General features: G+C 57.4%; 1 protein-coding gene across 2 annotated transcripts in view; it reads left to right on the forward strand.

Moving 5' to 3' along the window:
• Positions 1–21,978, forward strand: part of INPP5A (inositol polyphosphate-5-phosphatase A) — a 257,862-nt gene that overhangs the window by 169,094 nt on the left and 66,790 nt on the right. For both annotated transcript variants that reach the window (XM_016919658.4, XM_024346695.3), the window contains 3 exons: positions 2,783–2,886; positions 15,496–15,548; positions 17,516–17,635. In XM_016919658.4, the coding sequence (XP_016775147.1) occupies positions 2,783–2,886; positions 15,496–15,548; positions 17,516–17,635 (277 nt within the window). The remainder of the gene's footprint in view (positions 1–2,782; positions 2,887–15,495; positions 15,549–17,515; positions 17,636–21,978) is intronic.

Genomic DNA, 21,978 nt, shown 5'->3' on the forward strand with positions numbered 1-21,978 from the left:
TCTATGAGGCCAGCATTACCCTAATACTAAAACCAGATAAAGACATTACAAAGAAGGAAAACTATGAACTGTAAACAAAAATGCTCAACAAAATTCTCAAGAGTCAGTTATATACTATGACCAACTGAGATTTACTCCTGGTGTAGAGGCTGGTTCAGCATTGAAAAATCAATTAATGTAATCCATCACAGCAGCAGGCAAAAGAAGGAAAATCGCATGATCATAGGATAGATGCAGAAAAAGTATTTCCCAAAATCCACATCTCTTCATTGTTTGAAAAAAAAACTCCCAGCACACTAGGAATAGAGGGGAAGTTCCTCAACTTGATAAAGAAGAGCTCCAAAAATCCTACAATGAATACCACACTTAATGAGAAATTAGATACTTTTCCTATGAGATCAGGAACAAGGCAAGGATGCCTCCTCTCCTACTTCTCTTCAACATCTTACTGAAAATCTTAGATAATGTAATAAGACAAGAAAAGGAAATAAAAGCCATGTTGATGGGGTGATGGGAGATAGAACTATTTCTGTTCTCAGATGATATGATTATGTCAAGAATCTCAAAGAGTCAGCAACAATAACAGACAAACCTGGTACCAGTAAGCAATCATAGCAACATTGCAGGATGCCTAGTTAAGATACAGAAGTCAATTGCTTTCCTGTGTAGCAGCAATGAACAGGTGGAATTTTAAATTAAAAACATAATACCATTTGCTTAAGCACACACCAAAAGGAAGTACTTAGGAATAAATCTAACAAATTAATACAAGATCTCTGTGAGGAAAACTATAAAACTCTGATGAAATAAGGAAGATCTAGATAAATGGAGAGAGATTTCATCTTCATGGATAGTTCTATGGTTGGAAAGTAGGTGCCCCCCACCCCCAAATTCATCTGCTGACCTCCTAACCCTTAAGGTGATGGTGTTAAGAGGCAGGGCCTTGGGAGGCTGATTAGAGTGTGAGGTCAGAGCCCTCACGAATGGGATCGGAGCCCTCATGAAAGAGGCTGGGAGTTCATTTGCCCCTGCCATGCATGAGGACACATACAAGGCATCATCTGTGAGGAACCTCATCTCCTAGCACCCTGATCTTGGACTTCCCATCCCTCCAAACTAGGAGAAAGACACTTACTTTGTTTACAAACCACCCAGTCTATTTTGCTATAGCTTCCCAGTGGACTAAGGCAGATGGGAAAACCCAATACTGTCAAGGGCTCAGCTCTTCCCAACTTCAGCTATAGATTCAACACAACCCCAGCAAGGTGTGTCATGCCATTGACAAACTGACTGTAAAGGTTATGTGGAAAGCAAAATACCCAGAATAGCCCGGAGTTTTGAAGAAGAGCAGAGTCAGAGCCTGCACTTCCTGACTTCAAGACTTGCTGTTCTGCCTTGTGGGTGAATGGGCCAAGCAGACTGTGGCATGTCAGCTCCACGGGGTGTTATTTGGTGATAAAAAGAAATGAGCTTTGAAGCCGCGAGAAGACACAGAGGAACCTGACATGCCTGCTACCAATGAAAGAAGCCAACCTGAAAAGGCTACACACTGTGATTCCAACTCTGTGACACTCTGGAAAAGGCAGAACTGTGGAGACAGTGAAAGGATCCGTGGTGTCTAAGCTCCGAGTTTAGGGAATGGCCTCTATTTCACGTTCTGTCCATGCTCCATAAGTCGCTGAAACATCTCATGCTGTCTCCTGTCCATGAGGCACCCACATCCAGGACTGTGCGCCTAGGGCTGGGCCAGGTCACAGCACCCAGGGCCAGGTCAGACCACAGCACCCAGGGCCAGGCCACACCACAGCACCCAGGGCTGGGCCAGACCACAGCACTCTGTTTTTTCCTGAAACTCCTGCCCACCCCAGGGGTGACCCAGTACCTTGGCCCATGGTGCTGTGGTCCTCAGGTTGCCCCCTCTGTTCCTCCTGCCATAGTGGGGTGGATAATACCCCAGAAACTGCAGGTTGGAGCTGCTTGTGGGACACAACACACTGCTCCAAAGCGGTCTCCAGGAACCTCGTTGACACCCAGGAGTGTCACCTCAGTGGCCCAGGAGCCATCCTGTGGCATCTTGCAAGGAGGCCAGCAGCCACCTGCCCACTGGACCCAGCAGGAGTTTGAGGAATGGATCCCTGCCATCCTTGATCACACCCCACCTTGGGTGTGGAGCTACCTGTCCATAAAAAGAAAGGCTGAGGCCTGGTTGTGAACAATAGTGAGACGGGCCCTGCCCATGGGGGGACCTGTGTCCCTGGGCCTGGCCTATCCACTGGGGGGTCCAGGAAAGGTGCCAAGCAGCCACTGGCAAAGCCCATCTGGGAGGCACCCTGCCGCAAGCTGCCTCTCTCACCATCACACATAAACCTCTTCCCTGAAATATGAGTGATGGAGGCTGGATACGGGGAGGAAATCGATGTTATTAAATAAATTCATGTGAAGGTCTGAGTGAATGGTAATTCTACAGCCCTCTTAAATATATTCACGGGTTTAAAAGAGGATGCCAATTAGCTCCTGTAAATCTGCAGTCTGGGAGCTCTCAGGGGATAATGGAGTGGAGTGTCAGATTCCAGGTCATGGGAGGGGAATTTATGAGCCACAGGCATGGAGCAGCCGGCCCGCTGGGGGCCTGTTCTGGGTCGGACCCCTCATCCGGGCCTCCTCTCGGGGGGCCTCTCTTGCTCCCATCGGGCTGAAGTGGGGTGGAAACAGGTTGTGCTCCAGGCTGGTTGGATGGGGCACAATGATGGGATAGTCACCTCGTCCTCCTGGTCTCTTCCAGCTAAGAAGTATAGAAAGGTCGCTGGCAAAGAGATCTACTCGGATACCTTAGAGAGCACGCCCATGCTGGAGAAGGAGAAGTTTCCGCAGGACTACTTCCCCGAGGTACGTAGCGAGGCTTTCTCACTGACGTGTTTACTTCCCAGAGTGAGCCAGTCAGAAGCGACATGGAACACGGAGTTTTTGCATTGCACTGTTGCTAGTCACAGCTGCCTGTTGTTACCTCCGATAATCTGTCTTCCTGGGAGTCCAGGCTTCTGTGGTTGGTCTGGGCTGTCACACGTAAGGGCAGTGAGAATCTAAGGCATAAGCACCAAGTAATCAGTAAGTTCCTGAATCCTCATATCCAGGAGAAAGAACCTTCGCCAAAAGATGTAGGAAAATCATTCAGCTCCCCTGGTGTGCACCTGGGGTCTCCCGCACGCCCAGCTGGGAGAGGGTCGGGCTGGCTGGTGGTAACCAAGACAGTGGCTGACAGTCCTGTGTGCCCGTGGTGTGAGTGTGGGGCAGGGGCATGGTCCCGTGTCAGATACAGCCTTGGTGGTTGTGCCAGGCTGCGAGCAGCAGGGTCCCGGCAGTTATGCCTGCGTCACACGGAGAGATTGGAATCAAAATGTGTGGAAGGCATTTGTCGTCTCACTGCCAGACACAGTGTTGATGAGAAATTGGTGTTTCCTTCTGGCAGCCATGCACTTTGCTGAGCTGTGTGCGCGGCTGTTGCTCTGTGCACGTGATCTTTGGGTAAACCTCACACGCGGCACTGTCGGCGTCTCCCTGGCTATGTAGTTAACGTGTCGAGGCAGCGTTTGCTGCTTTGCCCTTCCTCATCTGCTGAATCACAGCGGGGTGCAGGCACTGTGGCCAGAAGCAGCCCAGGCACTAAGACGGAAGAGCTGGCAGCTGGACGCAGGTTTGGGGGCGTCCAGGCTGTGATATAGGAGCTCTCGTCCGGACTTGTCTGCGCAGGCAGCCCCAAGAAGGATTGCTCTGCGGTCCTATCTCCACGAGAGCTGTGCAGGCTGAGGCTGCTACGGAGCTGACTTCCAGCAAGGCCACAACTTTATTAACTTGCTTTATGGCCCGCACCTTGAGTGAGGGACTGTGGCCGCCCGTGAAGGATGGGGTGCTCCTGTCACCCTGTGGCTCAGCCTCCTCATCCGTCTTCCCAAGGCCAAGGATGCCGTGTCAGCGGGCCAGCCTCCCGTCCTCGGTCCTGCTTCCGGCACCGCCCATTTGCCTCCCTCCGCTCCGGATGTCCAGCAGTTGGAAAGGACATGCAAGAAAGCTCCATGGTCTTCTCCACGCACAGTAGTCACATCCCTGGGTCATGACAGCCTCCCTGAAGGGGCCACCTGTGGTGCAGGCCCATCGGAAGGGCAGGGCGGGGGCTGTGGTGCAGGCCCGTCGGAAGGGCAGGGTGGGGGCTGTGGTGCAGGCCCGTCGGAAGGGCAGGGCGGGGGCTGTGGTGCAGGCCCGTCGGAAGGGCAGGGCGGGGGCTGTGGTGCAGGCCCGTCGGAAGGGCAGGGCGGGGCTGTGGTGCAGGCGCATCAGAAGGGCAGGGCGGGGGCTGTGGTGCAGGCCCGTCAGAAGGGCAGGGCGGGGGCTGTGGTTCCCCTGGAGAGCCTGCGAGCTGAACTCTGGCCTCTCTTGAACCCGGGCAAGGCTCTCATCTCAGAGTGACCACAGACCGACTCAGGGCCCTTTGTGGGAAGCGTGGGTGCTGGTGGGGGGGCCTGGGCTGGGCAGGGCCAGGCGCTGCCAGCTGATGGCATGAGGAGAGCAGCTGTGGGTGGCCGGGCTGGTCCAGGCAGAGGCTGTTGACCCGGCACCTCGTCTCAGGACCCATGTGGCTGCATTGCTGTCCAGGGCCGTGGCCGGACCAGGTGCTGCTGGGCTGTCCCCTCCCCACCAGGTGTCCACTTATTCACTGGGTCCTGTCCACTCCGGATGGGGTAGGAGAGCCCATAGGGAGCCCCATAGCCCATGGGGGTGGGGGCCGAGGTGTGTCCTGAGAGGCCAGGGCCCGCAGGGTCAGCCAGGGTGGGAAGGGCAGTGGGCCCTCAGCAAGGAACAGACACTCTAGGGTCCTCCCAGGCAGCCACACAGGCTCCTGACCCCTCCGTCTCTCAGCCCCGCCCCGAAGCAGCCCTGCCACTCTGGCCAGCTGGACCTCCTTCTTGCACCCATGCCTCAGGCTTCTCTTTTGGACCCAGCAAGCGGGGAGCTGAGGCCCGGGGCCCAGACTGAAGTTGGGCAAGATCCGGGGGCCTCTGCTATGACTTTGCCACCCTTTGAAGGGTGGGTGCCCTGGCAGGGGTCTGAGTGTGGCCCCTGGCCTTGGTCCCTAATGCCAGTACTCTGAGGCCTCTGTGATGCTAGGGGCCTGCTGGCATGGGTCTGTGGAGGGCATAGCACCAGGGGCCGCCCCTCCCCCAGGAAGAGCAGCCTCAGGCCCGGTTTGTATAGAAACCCCAGCCCCCAGCCTGGGTCCAACCCCAGTGTTGTGCAGTGTTGTGTCCACAGGCAGAGGAGAAGGCACATTCTGGAAAGCAGACGATTCCTGGGAGGAAAAGGCGCCGAGCCTCTTTGTGTGGACCCGTCTCTCCCCTGGGAGAGCAGCGTGTCGCTGTCTGCGGCCTGGTGGTCAGCTGCTCAGCAGATCCTTGTGGCTGCTGGTGGCTGGGACGGGGGGCCAGCACCTGCCCTGGGCCGAGGCCTCCCTGTGGGTCAGGGCCAGCCCTGCCGCGTCATCGTCTTAGAAATCCTCCCGGGACCCGTGTGTTTGATGATCTGCAAAGGTTTTCTGACGTTTCCTCTTCCCTGGTAAATTAACAAAAGGAAACCCTTATTTTAAAAACTGTAAGCTTCTAACGTTCTGTCCCTAGTGTGGGTTTTTAACCCCACAGAGCCTATGTGGCACCCTGTGTCCTTGCTGGAGGGAGGAAGGAGGAGGGAGGGGCCCGAGGAGCCATGGGAGTCCCGGCCTGGCAGCCTGGCCGGGCCCGCCCCTCCCTCTGTGCCTCTGCACCCGACCTCTCGCTGTGTTTGAACACATTTTGGAGGAAGGAACTAGTTTCAGACTGATTTCTCTTTCTTTTATTACCATCACTTAAGGGTAATCTAAATGTAATTACCTTGATGGGGGTATAATGCAGTCTCAGATAATTACAGCCGCAGCAGAAACTAACAAAACTTTCTCTGCTGATTTATGGATGCTTTTGGCTTGGTATGAATTTCAAATGATGCCTCTGGGAGCCACACTCCAGATAATGTGAGGCCATTTTTAAAACGCAGATTTGTGTAGTCGATCAGGGCGAGTCATTTTTTTCTTTTTGCCTGTAGTGAGAAATTGGTTGCTACCATAGATCACAGGGCCGGCTGCAAGCTCTTATGAAGGATGAATTAATTCCACTAATGCTCTGAGCGGGCCTTCGGCGTGAGGCCTGTGTGGCGATAACCTCCCCGCAGCCTCTCTTTTCTCCGTGGCGATTTATGCCGTCTTTTAGTAGATGAAACCGGCTGGATTCGCTATCCATCTGCCTGCTGAAAGAACCCTATTAACAGGGGCCTGAGAGAGACTTCATATCATCAGGTGAAGGATGTACCCCCACCCCCACGTGATGTGGGTGTCATTTCTGAGGTGAAAACCTCTCTGGGAGTAGAGGAGCCAACACAGGCCAGGGGGCGGCCACCTCAGGAGAGCGGAGCCACGGCCGTCCCATCTGCAGGCTCCTGAGGGCTCCCCAAGCGAGGGCTTCGAAGGTGGCCGGTGACCAGAAAGTTCCCACACACAGCCTGGGATGGAGGAGACCCCCAGCCCTGGCCATACACCCTCTGCCTCCATTTGCCGTGGCTGGAGCAACAAGTATGTACATCCAGAAGCTTCTGGGGTCTTCCTGAGTCCTGAGCATGTGAGCGTTGGCTGAGGCCCCAGGACGCCCGTCTGTGCCTCCCAGCACTTCCCGGCCCTGCTCCGGAGGACAGTGTTGGGTGTGGGGTGCATCCACCTCAGGCTGGGGTGCTCAGGTGCGCCCGTGGGGGCGTGGCCTCTGGGAGGGGCCCCTGAACCTGCTGATGACTCTGGGGACCTCCTTCCTCTCGGGCCACCCCACCCCACCCCAGCCCTGGCTGCCTGCTTGGGGCTTGGCCAGCAAGGGGAGTGGGGCGTCGGGAGGCGGGGACTTCAGTGCAGGAATTGGGGCGGTGGTTCCCATTCTGGTTCTTTCTCCAAAGAGCTGGCAGTCTTCAGGCCCCAGTTTCCTCGCTGGGGAAATGAGGGTGGTGCCTGTCCTGAGTGCTGGTGGGGCCACTGAAGGGTGCATGGGACGCCCTCTGTGAGGACTCTCCCCGCACCGCGCATCCCACCCTAAACCCAAGGATGCGACCGCACCTGCAGCCACAGGCCGTGGAAGTGTCAGGACACTGTGGGCTGTGGCTTCATTTGTTCCTGCTGTAAAATCCCTCGAAACGTAGTCTCAGCGCAGTGGTAGCTGCTCTGATGAGCTTACCTCAAAAGGAACTTACTTTCTACAAATACTTTAGAAAATAGTTGGTTATGATAATATGCTGTTAAATTTTCTGAGATTCGTTTGCAATTTATTTAAAAATCTTAGAATCCTAAAACTACAGTTATTACCAATTTATATTATTCAAAAATAACATAGTTTCTCGTTTTATTTATTCAGTCTATGGATAATTAATGTTGGAAAAAATTCTCCGTTACTGTGGAAAACTTAAAAATCTAAAAAAGCAAGATGTACCCACATGCACATAGGTTCAAGACACACAAACACACACCTTAATGAACACAAATAATCGAAAACTCAGAAGAATAATTAATTTTGGTTCAAAAATTTACAAATGCCTTCCATTTTTAATGGAAGTAAAACTGTTGATGGTTATCGCAAATTCTAGGTAAAAACCTGGGCGTGCTCAGTTTGGGGTCTCTGCTGTACCTGTCAGAATTCAGAGGCGTGCGTGCAGGGAGGTGCTGTGTCCCTGTGTCCCGGGCCCTACTGCCTGCCTGGAAGCAGGAGAGGCAGTGCCCGGGCACAGCTCTGACGCACATGGGAAGCGCTTGCCTGCACGTGCCACGGAGCACCTCTGCTCTCTCGTTCCACAGTGTGCTCTGGGGCTCTGGCCCCATCCAGCAGGACTGAGACTCATGGGCTGTCCTAGCGGAGGATGTGGACAGCGCCTGCACCCAGGAAGTGGGCTGTGGGATGCTTGGGGTGGGCCGGGGCACTCGTTTACACAGGGGTGACTGTGGGCTTGGGGGAGTGGCAGGGGCACTAGCGTGAGTCTGGACGTGGGCGCTGGCAGAGGGCGTCCTGCCGGTGCTGGTTAGGAGCGGCCTCCAGGCTCCCTGCCGAGCCCACACACCGGGGTTGGGACTCCCCTCCCTCCCGTTGGGTGCCCCCCACCCTTCGGACTCACCGTTTCTCCCAGAGGAGCTGGTCCTGACTGTCTCACAAGGCCAGCTTCCCCCTGCGGTCACCCCTGTGACTTGGTGCAGGCAAGACACCTGTCCCGGTCGCTTGGTGATTGCATCAGCGAGGACAGATCCGGGCTGTTGTGGTTGTCGTCAGCTGGCGAGGACATGGATCTGGGCTCTTGCAGTCGTTGTCATACGTGCCTCCTGCACAACCCTGTGCCCGCGGTGCCTGTCTTCCCATTCATGTTGACTGCAGGTTTCTCACCCGCCAGCTGGAGGCCCCTGATGGAGTTGGTTTCTGGGGAACTGGCCCTCGGCCATCTTCACACACAAGCGGCTTCACCCCCCCACATACACACAGCTTCACCCCCACACACACATGCTTCACCCACAGACACACGTGGCTTCACCCCCCACACAGTGTCTTCACACACACACACACACACACACACTCAGGTTTACCCATACACGCGGCTTCACCCACACACACGTGGCTTCACCTCTGCACACACGTGGCTTCACCCCTGCACACACGCGGCTTCACCCGCACACACACGCACAGCTTCCGCCCCCCAACACACGCGCACCTTCATCCCCGCACACCCCCCCACACACATGTGCAGCTTCACCCCCGCAGACACGTGGTTTCACCCACACACATGCGGCTTCACCCCCCCACACACTCACGGCTTCACCTGCACACACATACACGTACGGCTTCACCCCCCCCCACACACACACAGCTTCACCCCCACACACACGCTTGGCTTCACCCCCACACACACGCTTGGCTTCACTCCCACACACACACGTGGCTTCACTCCCACACACACACGTGGCTTCACCCACACACACACACGCAAGCTTCACCCACACACACGCACGGCTTCACCCCCCCACACACACGGCTTCACCCCCCACACACACACGCAGCTTCAGCCCTGCACACACATGCGCAGCTTCACCCCCACACACACATGGAGCTTCACCCCCCACACACACACGTGGCTTCACCCCCCACACACATGTGGCTTCACCCACACACGCACACACACACTCAGGTTTACCCATACACACATGTGGCTTCACCCACACACACACGCGGCTTCACCCACACCCACACGGAGCTTCACCCCCCCACACACACACGCTTCACCTACACGCACACACACGGCTTCACCCCCACACGCAGCTTCACCCACACACACGCGTGGCTTCACCCCCACACACACGCAGCTTCACCCGCATGGGTTCTGAAGGCTCGGCCTGACCTCTGCTGCAGCATCTGGTTCCCAAAGCACGTCAGGCCCCCCAGTCCCCCCAGACAGGAGGTGTCGAGGCACGGAAGATGAGCTGCTGGTACTCTAGGGGAGTCGTGTATTGAGGCGCCTTGGCCTGCAGGGACGGTACCTTTTCTCCTGGAAAGACGCCTGCCTCCCACTGTCACTAGTAGAGGGGCCTCACCCAGTTACTGTAGATTTGTCACCAGTCACACGTCCAGCCTTCTCCCGTGGCAGCCCCCACGGGTGAGAAACCCAGCCTTGGGCCCAGTGACTGTGGCCTAAAGCCACCAAGGGACCATAGGTGCAGTTCTTAACCTGTGAGCCTCAGTTTCCCTTTCTGGTCGGCCCGAGGGTTGGGTGTGTGCCTGTGTGTTGGACGCCAGCCCGCGGCGGCTGCTGGTGCGCAGAGCCACCCCTCGCAGCCCACCGGCAACATGGGCTCTGTCCTCCCCTCCTTGTACCCGAGGCCCCACAGCTGGGACTTGAACCTGGCAGCCTGGCAGTCCTGTCTTACCCACTGCCTTGAGGCCCTGGGTGCTGCTGGTGTGGATCCTGTGCGTGGCTGGGCCGTGGGGGGTGGGCAGTGGCTGTTCCAGGTGGGCCGTCTCCCCGGAAAGTGCAGGCTGGATTTGGACGTGTGGGAGATGGAGGAAGGGCGTCTGGACAGGCAGCAGGCAGTTCGTCTGGAGTGTGGAGGATGGAGGAAGGGCGTCTAGACAGGCAGCAGGCAGCTCCTCTGGAGTGTGGAGGATGGAGGAAGGGCATCTGGACAGGCGGCCGGCAGCTGGCGGCTCGTCTGGAGTGTGGAGGATGGAGGAAAGGCATCTAGACAGGCAGCAGGCAGCTCCTCTGGAGTGTGGAGGATGGAGGAAGGGCATCTGGACAGGCGGCAGGCGGCTCGTCTGGAGTGTGGAGGATGGAGGAAGGGCATCTGGACAGGCGGCCGGCAGCTGGCGGCTCGTCTGGAGTGTGGAGGATGGAGGAAAGGCATCTAGACAGGCAGCAGGCAGCTCCTCTGGAGTGTGGAGGATGGAGGAAGGACATCTGGACAGGCAGCTGGCGGCTCGTCTGGAGTGTGGAGGATGGAGGAAAGGCATCCAGACAGGCAGCAGGCAGCTCCTCTGGAGTGTGGAGGATGGAGGAAGGGCATCTGGACAGGCGGCCGGCAGCTGGCGGCTCGTCTGGAGTGTGGAGGATGGAGGAAAGGCATCTAGACAGGCAGCAGGCAGCTCCTCTGGAGTGTGGAGGATGGAGGAAGGACATCTGGACAGGCAGCTGGCGGCTCGTCTGGAGTGTGGAGGATGGAGGAAAGGCATCCAGACAGGCAGCAGGCAGCTCCTCTGGAGTGTGGAGGATGGAGGAAGGGCGTCTAGACAGGCAGCAGGCAGCTCCTCTGGAGTGTGGAGGATGGAGGAAGGGCGTCTAGACAGGCAGCAGGCAGCTCCTCTGGAGTGTGGAGGATGGAGGAAGGGCGTCTGGACAGGCAGCAGGCAGTTCGTCTGGAGTGTGGAGGATGGAGGAAGGGCGTCTAGACAGGCAGCAGGCAGCTCCTCTGGAGTGTGGAGGATGGAGGAAGGGCATCTGGACAGGCAGCAGGCAGCTCCTCTGGAGTGTGGAGGCTGGAGGAAGGGCGTCTGGACAGGCAGCAGGCGGCTCGTCTGGAGTGTGGAGGATGGAGGAAAGGCGTCTAGACAGGCAGCAGGCGGCTCGTCTGGAGTGTGGAGGATGGAGGAAAGGCATCTAGACAGGCAGCAGGCGGCTCGTCTGGAGTGTGGAGGATGGAGGAAGGGCGTCTAGACAGGCAGTAGGCGGCTCCTCTGGAGTGTGGAGGATGGAGGAAGGGCGTCTAGACAGGCAGCAGGCAGCTCCTCTGGAGTGTGGAGGATGGAGGAAGGGCGTCTGGACAGGCGGCCAGCAGCTGGCGGCTCCTCTGGAGTGTGGAGGATGGAGGAAGGGCATCTGGACAGGCAGCAGGCAGCTCCTCTGGAGTGTGGAGGATGGAGGAAGGGCGTCTAGACAGGCAGCAGGCGGCTCGTCTGGAGTGTGGAGGATGGAGGAATGGCGTCTAGACAGGCAGCAGGCAGCTCCTCTGGAGTGTGGAGGATGGAGGAAGGGCATCTGGACAGGCAGCAGGCAGCTCCTCTGGAGTGTGGAGGATGGAGGAAGGGCGTCTAGACAGGCAGCAGGCAGCTCCTCTGGAGTGTGGAGGATGGAGGAAGGGCGTCTGGACAGGCGGCCAGCAGCTGGTAGCTCCTCTGGAGTGTGGAGGATGGAGGAAGGGCGTCTAGACAGGCAGCAGGCGGCTCCTCTGGAGTGTGGAGGATGGAGGAAGGGCGTCTAGACAGGCAGCAGGCGGCTCCTCTGGAGTGTGGAGGATGGAGGAAGGGCATCTAGACAGGCAGTAGGCGGCTCCTCTGGAGTGTGGAGGATGGAGGAAGGGCGTCTGGACAGGCGGCAGGCGGCTCGTCTGGAGTGTGGAGGATGGAGGAAGGGGGTCTAGACAGGCAGCAGGCAGCAGCTCTGGAGTGTGGAGGATGGAGGAAGGGCGTCTAGACAGGCAGTAGGCAGCTCCTCTGGAGTGTGGAGGGTGGAGGAAGGGCGTCTAGACAGGCAATAGGCAGCTCGTCTGGAGTGTGGAGGATGGAGGAAGGGCGTCTGGACAGGCGGCAGGCGGCTCGTCTGGAGTGCAGGCTGAGTGGAGGGGAGAGAGTCCAAGCATTGGGGGTGTCCCAGCTGCACCATTGGTGGGAGCATGGAGCCCGCTGTGGGGCATCAGCAGCACCCACTTCTCCCCACAGCTCAGCTTCCCACTGATGTGTTTCCATTGCAGACACAGTTACCTACAGGAAATGAACACAGAGGCTCCCCGGGGCAAATGGCCTCCCCGAGAGAGGAGGCAGACACGTTTGGAATCAGAGACAAGTGTCTGGTGCAGCACGCAGGGAGCCTGCCACCCCGCCACCCCGCCATAGAGCTCCCTGGGTCGTCTGGGCATGGCCCCATGCAGCAGCCAGACCAGTAGCCTGGGGATGCCTTGGCCAGCCTCCTGGAGCTTTGGCACAGCCCGTGTTGTTTGGCAAGCAGGGCAGCCTGAGCACGGCAGGGGATGTGGGCTCAGTACCAGAGCCAGCTCGTGGTGTGAGGACGGATCCTCCTTGACGAGTAGAGCCATAGCCTGGCGTCCAAGTGCGTGGCCAGGCCGGGAGGAGTGTACAGGAAGTCTCTGTACCTTATGCTCAATTCTTCTGGAAGCCTAAAGCTGCTCTGAAAAATAAAGCCTATTACTTCTTTAAAAGTCTGCTTACCTGGGGCCCGGGACTTTACAGGTGAGGGAAGAAGGACCAGCCCTGGAAGGAGGAAGCCTGGAGCCACCTGTGGACCCTGAGGGTGCATCTGTGGGTGCCTCAGTATCACTGGGGAGCAGAGAGCCCAGACCTTTTACGATGCTGGGTGGGGTGGCCATGGAACTGCACAGGTGAGGAGGGGGCGCCTCTCACTCCCCAGGAGACTGCAAACCAAGAACGTCTATGAGACAAGCAGACACCAGAATACAGACTCACCCCAAATAAAGTGGATTTCTTGGGAAAAGCTGACAGACTTTAAGTATGTTTAAATTGCTCAAAGAGATAAGTGAAAGATAGGGTTTATTAAAAATGTTATTCAACTAAAACAGAAATAAAACAAGAAAAGGGAATATGAAGAGGAGCCTGTAGAAACATTAAACATTCTGCATTAGAAATTACAGAACAGATTCTAGACTAGATGTGGTCAAAGAGAGAATCAGAGAATTAGACAATGTCATTAAGGAGTTCATCTAAACATAGTCAAGACAGACAAAGATTTGTGTTTGTTTGGTTGTTTGTATGTTTTTTATTTTTATAGAAAGGAGCAGTTAAAAGACATAAAGACTATTAAGAGGCTCAAATAAACTCAAAATAAATTCCAGAAAGAAGCAGTGGAGCAGTGTTGGAAGTGATAAGGGGAAATTCTTAAAAATTTAATTCCCGAGCACAATTTGGATACAGAGCAGGATATATAAAAATAAACCCATACCTGGATGGCAGTGAAGCTTCAGAATATTGATGACAAAGAGAAAAACTTTAAAACAGCCAGAGAGAGGAAAACATACATTCAGAGGATTCACAGTTCGTGTGCCAGGGTGCTTCTTACAGCAGTGGTGGATCCAGAGTGCAGGGGAAGAATGCAGTGTGTACGGGAAGGGTTGGCTGGCTTCATCATCACCCCCACCAGTGTGCGGGGCTTGGAATTTCCCTTCTTGAGCATGAGTGGGAGCACTTAGGGAGGGGGCAGGGAGCACTTGGGGTGGGGGCAGGCAAAGAAGGGCCTCACGCCTGGGAATCCACAGCCCTAGAGCCTTGCCCAGGAGGGAGCTGTGGGGGCCACTGTGCTGGAGGGAGACAGGGAGAAGGAGACGGGGCTGCAGGGGCCACTGTGCTGGATGGGGACCAGGAGAAGGAGACGGGGCTGCAGGGGCCACTGTGCTGCCAGGTGCCACCAACAGGCCAGGCGAGATGAGGGCGAGTGTCTGTAGGAGTTTGCCTGTGGAGGCTGTGGTGACCTTGCAGAGAGCATTTGGGCAGCTGTTGTCCGGCACGTGCGCATACTGGAGGAGCCAAAGGGGACGGTGGCCAGTGGCAAGGTGGGGTCAAAGGGAGAGCCTCTGATCTCTGCGCTCTTGGTTTTAGATAGAGGGAGCACGCCACGCTGGACCCTTCCTTCATGGGTGTTTCATCCACAGTTAACTCCAGATTCCCATCTGCTTTCATCTCCTCAGCAGACCTTAGGGTGTGGTGGAGGAGACAGGGTCTTCCCTGTCCTGCTTTCCTTCTCTGCCAGCCCATGAGCACCAAGAACAGCAGCCCCTGTCCACCTCCGCCCCCGATGGCGCCAGGCATATGGCTGCTGCTGGGAACGGAATGGGCGGTGCCCTGCCCTGTTGGCTGCCGTTCCCCCGCCACTGCCTGAAGCGCTTTGCTTTGTGGACCTTGGACTTGACTCTGTCAGCCTCTTCCCAGTGCCTTCTGTGGTTTTCAAGGGTTTCCCAAGAGGCCTAGGCTGTGAAGCTACCCTGTTCTGCATGGCTGTTTAAATTAAAATTAATGAAGATAAAATGGAATCTAAAATTCAGTTCTTCAGTCATACACTTTGCACGCTCGGTGGCCCCGGTGGCTGGCCACTGCTGTACTGGGTGGCCCAGCAGAGGAACCTACCATGGTGGGAGGTGGGAGGGCAGGAGGGCCTCCATGCCATCTCGAGGGGAGCCCTGCCACCTCTTAAACAACACCCCTCTTTGGAATCTCATGCTGGTGACTGTTTCACTTGAATTTTGGGGGTACTTTTAGACCAGAGCTCAGGCTCTACGTTTGGTGGCTCTGCTAGGTGGTGGGGATCAGTGAGAGGCATCGGTGGGTGAGAGGCATTGGTGGGTGTTGGGGATCAGTGAGAGGCATCGGTGGGTGACAGGCATCGGTGGGTGAACGGCATCGGTGGGTGAGAGGCATCGGTGGGTGGTGGGGATCAGTGAGAGGCCACACACACTGTTGGGGTGGGCAGCTCACCCACTGTCCAGGACGCCTGGCTGGGCACGGCTGCTCAAGTCTTCCCTGTGGTCCAGCCGAGGGCGGCCGTGTGTCTCGAGCTCCCTGATCAGCATCTGTGTTGACAGTGGTTTCCCTGCAGCTGCTCTCACACGGGGGCACGGGGCTCACAGGCGGCAGGCTGGCATGTTTCTTCATATCTTCCCCCCCCCCCCACCCCAGGCTGGGCATCAGCAGCCCCTGCAGGCGTCTCTGTGCGAAGCCCCACTTGAGGACAGGTGCACAGCTCAGTTCTCTTTAGTGGGGCGCCATCAGTGCCGGAAGAGCCCTGCTGTTTTTTGTTTGGAAAGCATCTCCTGTGTCCTTTAAGTGTGTGGGACCCACGTGTTGCTCTTGCTCACTTACTCTGGCTCATTTGTGTGACGTGTTTATTTTTCAGTGCAAATGGTCAAGAAAAGGCTTCATCCGGACGAGGTGGTGCATTGCAGACTGGTACGTGGTGTCTGTGCTTTGTCAATTTCCATAACGTTTCTTACCCTTTTATATCTTGCACCAGCGGCATGTTCCACACACCTCATTGGAGGCTCTACTGATTTTGCATGAGGACCCCCAGCTGCCTGACCCCCACCTGCCACTCTGACCCTTTTTGTTCACGGCGATGCATTCGGAGCATTGTCACTGTTCCCTGTAAGTCAGACATCTGGGTGCCCAGTGCCAATGGAGACACAGTGAGGGCCCCGGTCCCTCCCCGCAGCTGGAGAGTTCCGCTGGCCAGAGCCCGCTGCACAGAGAAGTCAGCAGGGAGGCCCCCTAGTACTGGGGCCCCGTGGCTGCCCAGTGAGATGGCGTAAGCGCCGCCTGGCAGCCTGGTCCACCAGCACACTGAGCACAGACGTAGCGGAGCCTGCGTCTCATCCACGTATCCTCCGGCCTGGCCTTTCTGCAGTGAACATGTTCTCGATAGCGCCGCCCCACCTTTTCTGCATCATAAGAAACAGAAACCTGTTATCTGCTTTCCTAAGGTGGCTCCCCAACCTGTCCCTCCAGCCATCACATCTCATTTGAATACTGTTTTTATTTTCTTTTCATGGATTTTCCAAAACTTGGCTGCTTGATTATCTGCTGCCGTGTAACAGACCGCCCTAAACTTAGCAGCTTTAAAAACACATACAAGGTCATGGCTGTGAGTGTCTCAGGACCCAGGAGTGGCTTTTCTGGGGCTCTGGCCCTGGTCACCTTGGGGCTTCCAGAGGACTCATCTCCGAGCTCACTGGGGCTGTGGGCAGGGGTTTCTGCCCCTACCCCTCGGGCCTTTCCGTGGGGCTGCTCAGGGCAGGACATCCCCAGGAGGAGCAAGAGTCCAGAAAGTGAGGGGGATGGAGGGGGGGGGAGGAGGGGGAGGAGGGGGAGGAGGAGGGGGTGGGGGAAGGAAGAGGAAGGGGAGGGGGAAAAGAAGGAGGTGGGGGAAGAGTGAGAGAGAAGGGTAGGAGAGGAGAATGGGGAGGGGGAAGAGAGGAGGAGGGAGGAAGGAGGGGGAGAGAAAGAGGAAGAAGAGGGAGGGGGAGGACAGAGGGAGCTGAGAAGGAGCTGCGGTCCCGTGCCCACCCCAGGCAGTGCAGGCTGCAGGCTGCCCTTTGCTGTTGGTCACAGGGAACAGCCTTGGCATGGTGTGGGGGCACGGGCACGTTCACCGGGCAGCGTCACCGGGGTCATTGTGGCAGCTGGGCCACAGGCTGGAGGAGGGCAAGGCTGCCTGCACGCACTCATTCCTGGCGCCTCCTGGTAGGGAGACGGCTGGGTCTTGGAGCCTGTGGAGGACATGCAGGCAGTGAGGGCTTTGTGGGACAGTGTCCAGACTGTGCCAAGCCCTGCACTGACCTCCTCTGGTGAGGGGACACGTCCTTGCCAGCTGAAGGTGCTGAGGGTCCCCTGCAGTGTGACAGAGGCTCAGGCCTTGATCAGGCCTTGCCGAGTCCATGTGCCTGGAGGCCCACAGCCGGCCCACGGGGCTTCCCAAGGGTCTTCCCTTTGGGAGTGAAATGAAGCACTCTTCTTGCCTGTCCCTGTGCCCCCCACCCTGCCTTACAGGGTCCCCGATGGGTGCAGCCGGCAGCCCTGGGCAGCATCAGCTGAGGCTGAGGGGTGGCCCTTCCTCTTAGCTTAGCCATCAGGGAGAGTTTCCATAGTCACCTGTAAGTTTTTCTCTTTAAAGAAAAGTAGCTCACTTTTTAGTTGCCCAGAGTAACTGCATTTGTAAAGACATATTCAGACTTCACTGGAGGTTTCCTGACCTCTGGCCTTGTCGGAAGACAGGTGGGTGGACAGGTGCCCGGCCTTGGGTGGCTCCGCACGGCGGAGGCCAGTGCGGGTCTTATCTTCCCGGGGACTCCTTGGGAGAATGAAGTGTGACCTGGAGGCTCCGGCCCTTGGTGATGTGTCCTTTTCTCTTTTGGTTGCAGTGCCTTTGACTTGGTGAATATCCATCTTTTCCATGATGCTTCCAATCTGGTCGCCTGGGAAACAAGCCCGTCCGTGTACTCGGGAATCCGGCACAAGGCACTGGGCTACGTGCTGGACAGGTTGGTGTGGGCCGGGCAAGTAGGCGTGGGCCGGGCAAGTAGGTGTGCTGGGCAGGCAGGTGTGAGTGGAGAGGTAGGTGTGGGCGGACAAGTAGGTGTGCTGGGCAGGTTGGTGTGGGTGGACAGGTAGGTTGGGTGGACAGGTCAGTGTGGATGGAGAGGTAGGTATGGATGGCAGGTAGGTGTGAGTGGACAGGTCGGTGTGGATGGAGAGGTAGGTGTGGATGGCAGGTAGGTGTGCTGGGCAGGCAGGTGTGAGTGGGCAGGTAGGTGTGCTGGGCAGGTATAGGTATGGGTGGAGAGGTAGGTGTGGGCGGGCGGGTAGGTGGGTGGGCAGGTCGGTGTGTCCACTCACCCTGTTGGCCACTGGGAAAGGCTGTGCCTGCTCTGGGAGGCACACTCTGCTCTGCGCTTGCCGATTTGCCAATGGCCCTTACTGGAGTTGCCCCATGGAGGTGGCAGAGCCCCCAAGCCCTGTCCACAGGCTGGAGCTGCACCCTCAACAATGGACTTGGATGGGGATGGCTTCACTTTCTCTCTGACTTTTTTGTGGGAAAGATAAGAAAACGGTGCCATGGGGTGCTGTGGTGGGAGGTGAATAGGACACTGAAGAGTCAGTGGGAGCGTGGGGGCCACCTCCACCTGTGCCTGGGCCCTTGCCCCCCAGTGCTCCAGGCTGCTCCACCGGTGATGCTGTGGAGATGACGGGCTGTCACTGGGAAGCAGGGGACCCCCATTGGTGGGATGTGTCTGATCTTGGGGCCCGTGTCCCTCCCCATCTACAGCTGGGCCTTTTGCTGAAGCTCAGGCCCCACAGCCAGGCAGTCTGGGTTTATTCTCCGCCCATTCCAGTTAGGCCTGTCATGGAAACCTTTCCCGCCAGCATCCCTGTGGTTGACAAGACAGTGCTCCGTCAGCTTGGGCTTGCAGCAGTGATGAACACAGGCCTGAGACCAGCAGTTCTGCCCCGGGGTGGTCCCTGATTTCCACCTGAACCCCATTCTGCTCCCTAGAGGGCCCCTGACCTGAGCCCCTGCCCAGCCCCCGTGCGTGCAGAATACGGAGTTACACTCCCGACTAAGCATGCGAGGGCCTGGAGCTGCCCTGCGCCTCGCCCACCTTCCAGCAGCTGGCATCCTTAGATGCCGACCTTCTGTTCCCGGGGCCGGTTCCCTCCCACCCACACCTGTCTTAGCCTGGGCTTGTGCAGAGCAGAATAACCGAGTCATTCCCAGGCCACCACTGTCCCTGGGGCAGTCACAACTGCCTGGGGCTGCACAGGCTGAGGCAGGGATTGGCGGATACTGAGGTCTGGACCCAGAGAGGGAGGAGGCTGGGCAGGGCCTGGTACCCTCTGAGCCTCTGGGAGGCTTCCTGGGGAAGACAGTGGGAGGAGCAGTCCATGTGGAGGGGCACGTGGGTGGGGCCCCTGCCCCAGAGTCATGTGTGGTATGTGACCAGCGCCGTCAGATGCTCAAGAGCAGGAGTGGGAGAGTCCTATGAGAGGCAACCCCTGGGGACTGTGTGGAGCACATTTCTACCCAAGCAAGACCCACGTCCTGAGGGGTCCCTAAGGCAGGTGGGGTTATGAAGGAGAACAGCAGCCAGCAGGTCCCTGCCTCCTAACAGTGCCTTGTAAGGATAGTGTTCAGTGTGCATGTGTGTGCCTGTGCATGTGTGCATGCCTGTGAGTGTGCACACCTTGTGTGCATGCAATTATGTATGTAATTGTGTGTGTGCACACATGTACATGCATGTGAGTGTATGCACAGTTGCTTGTGGGGTTTGTGTGGGGGTGGGTGTGCGCACATCTGCATGTGTGTTCGTGTGTGCATGTGTGTGGATGCTTGTGTGTGCATGTGTGGGTGCACGAGTGCATACATATGTGTATGCACGCTTGTGTGGGTGTGTGGGTGCAAGTGTGGTGTGGATATGTGTGGGTACATGTCTATTTGGGTGTGTGCACACTTGCAGGGGTGTGGGGGTTGCATTGTGTGTGGACACGTGAGTGCACTTGTGTGGCTGCATGTGAGTGCGGGTGTATGTGTGCGCGGGTGTGTGTGTGGGTGCATGTGTGTGCGGGTATATGCATGTGTGGATGCATGTGAGTGGGTATATGCATGTGTGGGTGCATGTGAGTGCAGGTGTATACATGTGTAGGTGTGTGTGTAGGTGCATGTGTCTGCGTATTTGGGTGTGTGCATGTGTGCGGGGGTGCACTGACGCATATGTGCATGTGTGTGGGGCATGTGGGTGCATATGTGTACGCTTGTGTGGGGGTACATGTGTCGATGTGTAGGCCTGTGTGGGTGTGCATGTGCCTATGGGTGTGTGCATTGTGGGTGTGTGCATGCATGGGTGTGGGCGCGTGGGTGTGTGGGTGCATGTGGATCTGTGTGGATGCATGTGTGCTAAGGTGTATGCATGTGTGCTGGGGTGTATGCATGTGTGCTGGGGTGTATGTATGTATGTGTGCATGTGTGTGGGTGTGTGTAAAGGTGTGTGTGCATATGTGGGGAGAGCATATGCACGTGGGTTGGATATGTGTGCAGGTACATGTGGGTATGTGTGCATGCAGGTTGTGGGTGTGTGGAGTGCATGTGTATGTGTGTGCGGGTGTGTGTGTGCATTTGTGGGTATGTGCACATGTATGTGTGTAGGTATGGGTGTGCACACGTGTGTGTAGGTGTACAGGTGTGGGTGCATGTGCACATAAGTGTGTACCTGTCATAGCTCAGCACTGTGCATCCTGAGGAAGGGGTGGAAGGCTGCATTCTCTAGTAGGTGCTGCTCCAGGGGGAGTTGGAGCTGGTGGGGCCCCTCCTGAATGCTGGCTCCGTCTGCTGCTGTGGTGAGTGTGGCCTGCGTGGCTCCTTGCCTGCCGCCTTCACGATCCTCCCGGGTTCCCCACAGGGCTCTGCACAGGGAGTCTGGGCTGGGCTCCCATCCCTGTGCTGTTATTAGCGGGTATATGGCCTTGGCTCTCCTCCGCATCTGGCCCTTGCTGAGGGCCCTGAGGCGTGGCCCCTTATCCCCTCTGACCGTCCCTGACCTCCGTCTCCAGAGTGATGGAGCCCTGGTCCCCTGCCACTAGCCTGGTCCTGGGGAGGGTGGCAACTGCGAGGCCTGGGTGCTGCTGTGCTCGTGGCCACGCACCGAGGCCGGCCCTCAGCCCTGTAAACGGCCACACCCTCTGCAGGGGACCTGTCCGGCCTTCCGGGTATCTCTGGAGCTGGCACTGACACCGAGGCAGGGATCGGTCTGAGCCTGGGGACTGTGCTCTCATCTGCCCACCGTGGGGAAGCAGCACAGGTGGGGGATGGGGGCCTGGGGCTTTGTCAGCGACAAAGTGACTGATGACCGCCTGTGCCCTGGGCGCCCTCCCTGGACAGCATGTCAGTCGCCCAGGGAGAAGGGCCTCACCCACAGGAGCGGCGTGGTTCTTCCTGCCTGATCAGCCCTCGGCTTGCAGGCACCAAGCGTCTCGGGGACCTCCCACGGAGCGCAGGAGCAGGGAGGGCCCTGCCGTGTCTGCTGTTGGGTCTTGGTGACAGCGGTTAGGTTGTCAGCATGGCATGGCATTAAAATGTGTCATTGCCCCTCGCTGCCATGGCTCCGCGGCCTCAAGAAAGCAGCCTTTGGGCTTTTGGGCCACTTTTCTGCGTCTCTGCATTCCCATGAACGGCTCCTGCGGCGCGCTCAGCCAGCCGCAGATCCGGACCTCCGCGGCGTGGGGCGGGCCGCGCAACACAAAGGGCGGCTCTGTCGGAGTCGGGAACAATGGGTCGCCCTTTCACCGCGGCTGCTAACCTCTTGGCAGCCACCAGCAGACCACATTCTGCTGTGCGGATCGGGCAGGACAATGCCGCGCGGCCTCTGAATGGACGCTGCCACCAACGGGGCCCCATTCACGGCGTTGGGAACCGGGCGCACATTGTCTGCCCCGCAGGGAGACAGCGAGGAGGCTCCTGCAGCCTCTTCCTGGTTTAATCTCTCCGCGCGGCTTCCCAGGTCCATGTCCCGTATCAGCTGCGGGGCCGGCAGCACCAGGCCCAGGAGGGAGGGCAGGTCCCAGCCCTGGAGGAGGATGCAGGCCAGGTTAAAACCCAGAGGCACCGTAGGACCTTCGCACCGTTGCTCTAAACCTAAACGCATTCCAGAGTAGGAAGATGATTGTAAAACAACTGAGAGACAAGCTCTGAGTTAAAGTCTTCAGAAGCAGCCCCAGGGCGAGTGCTGCGGGGTGCCTGCCACCACCACGGCCAGTCACAGGGCTCCACTGGACTTGTTATCACAGATGCGAACCTTTACTTTTTTGTGTGTAATTTTTGAAATTGTTGCTG

Source organism: Pan troglodytes, chromosome 8 (assembly GCF_028858775.2).
Source record: "Pan troglodytes isolate AG18354 chromosome 8, NHGRI_mPanTro3-v2.0_pri, whole genome shotgun sequence".
Classification (NCBI taxonomy): domain Eukaryota; kingdom Metazoa; phylum Chordata; class Mammalia; order Primates; family Hominidae; genus Pan; species Pan troglodytes.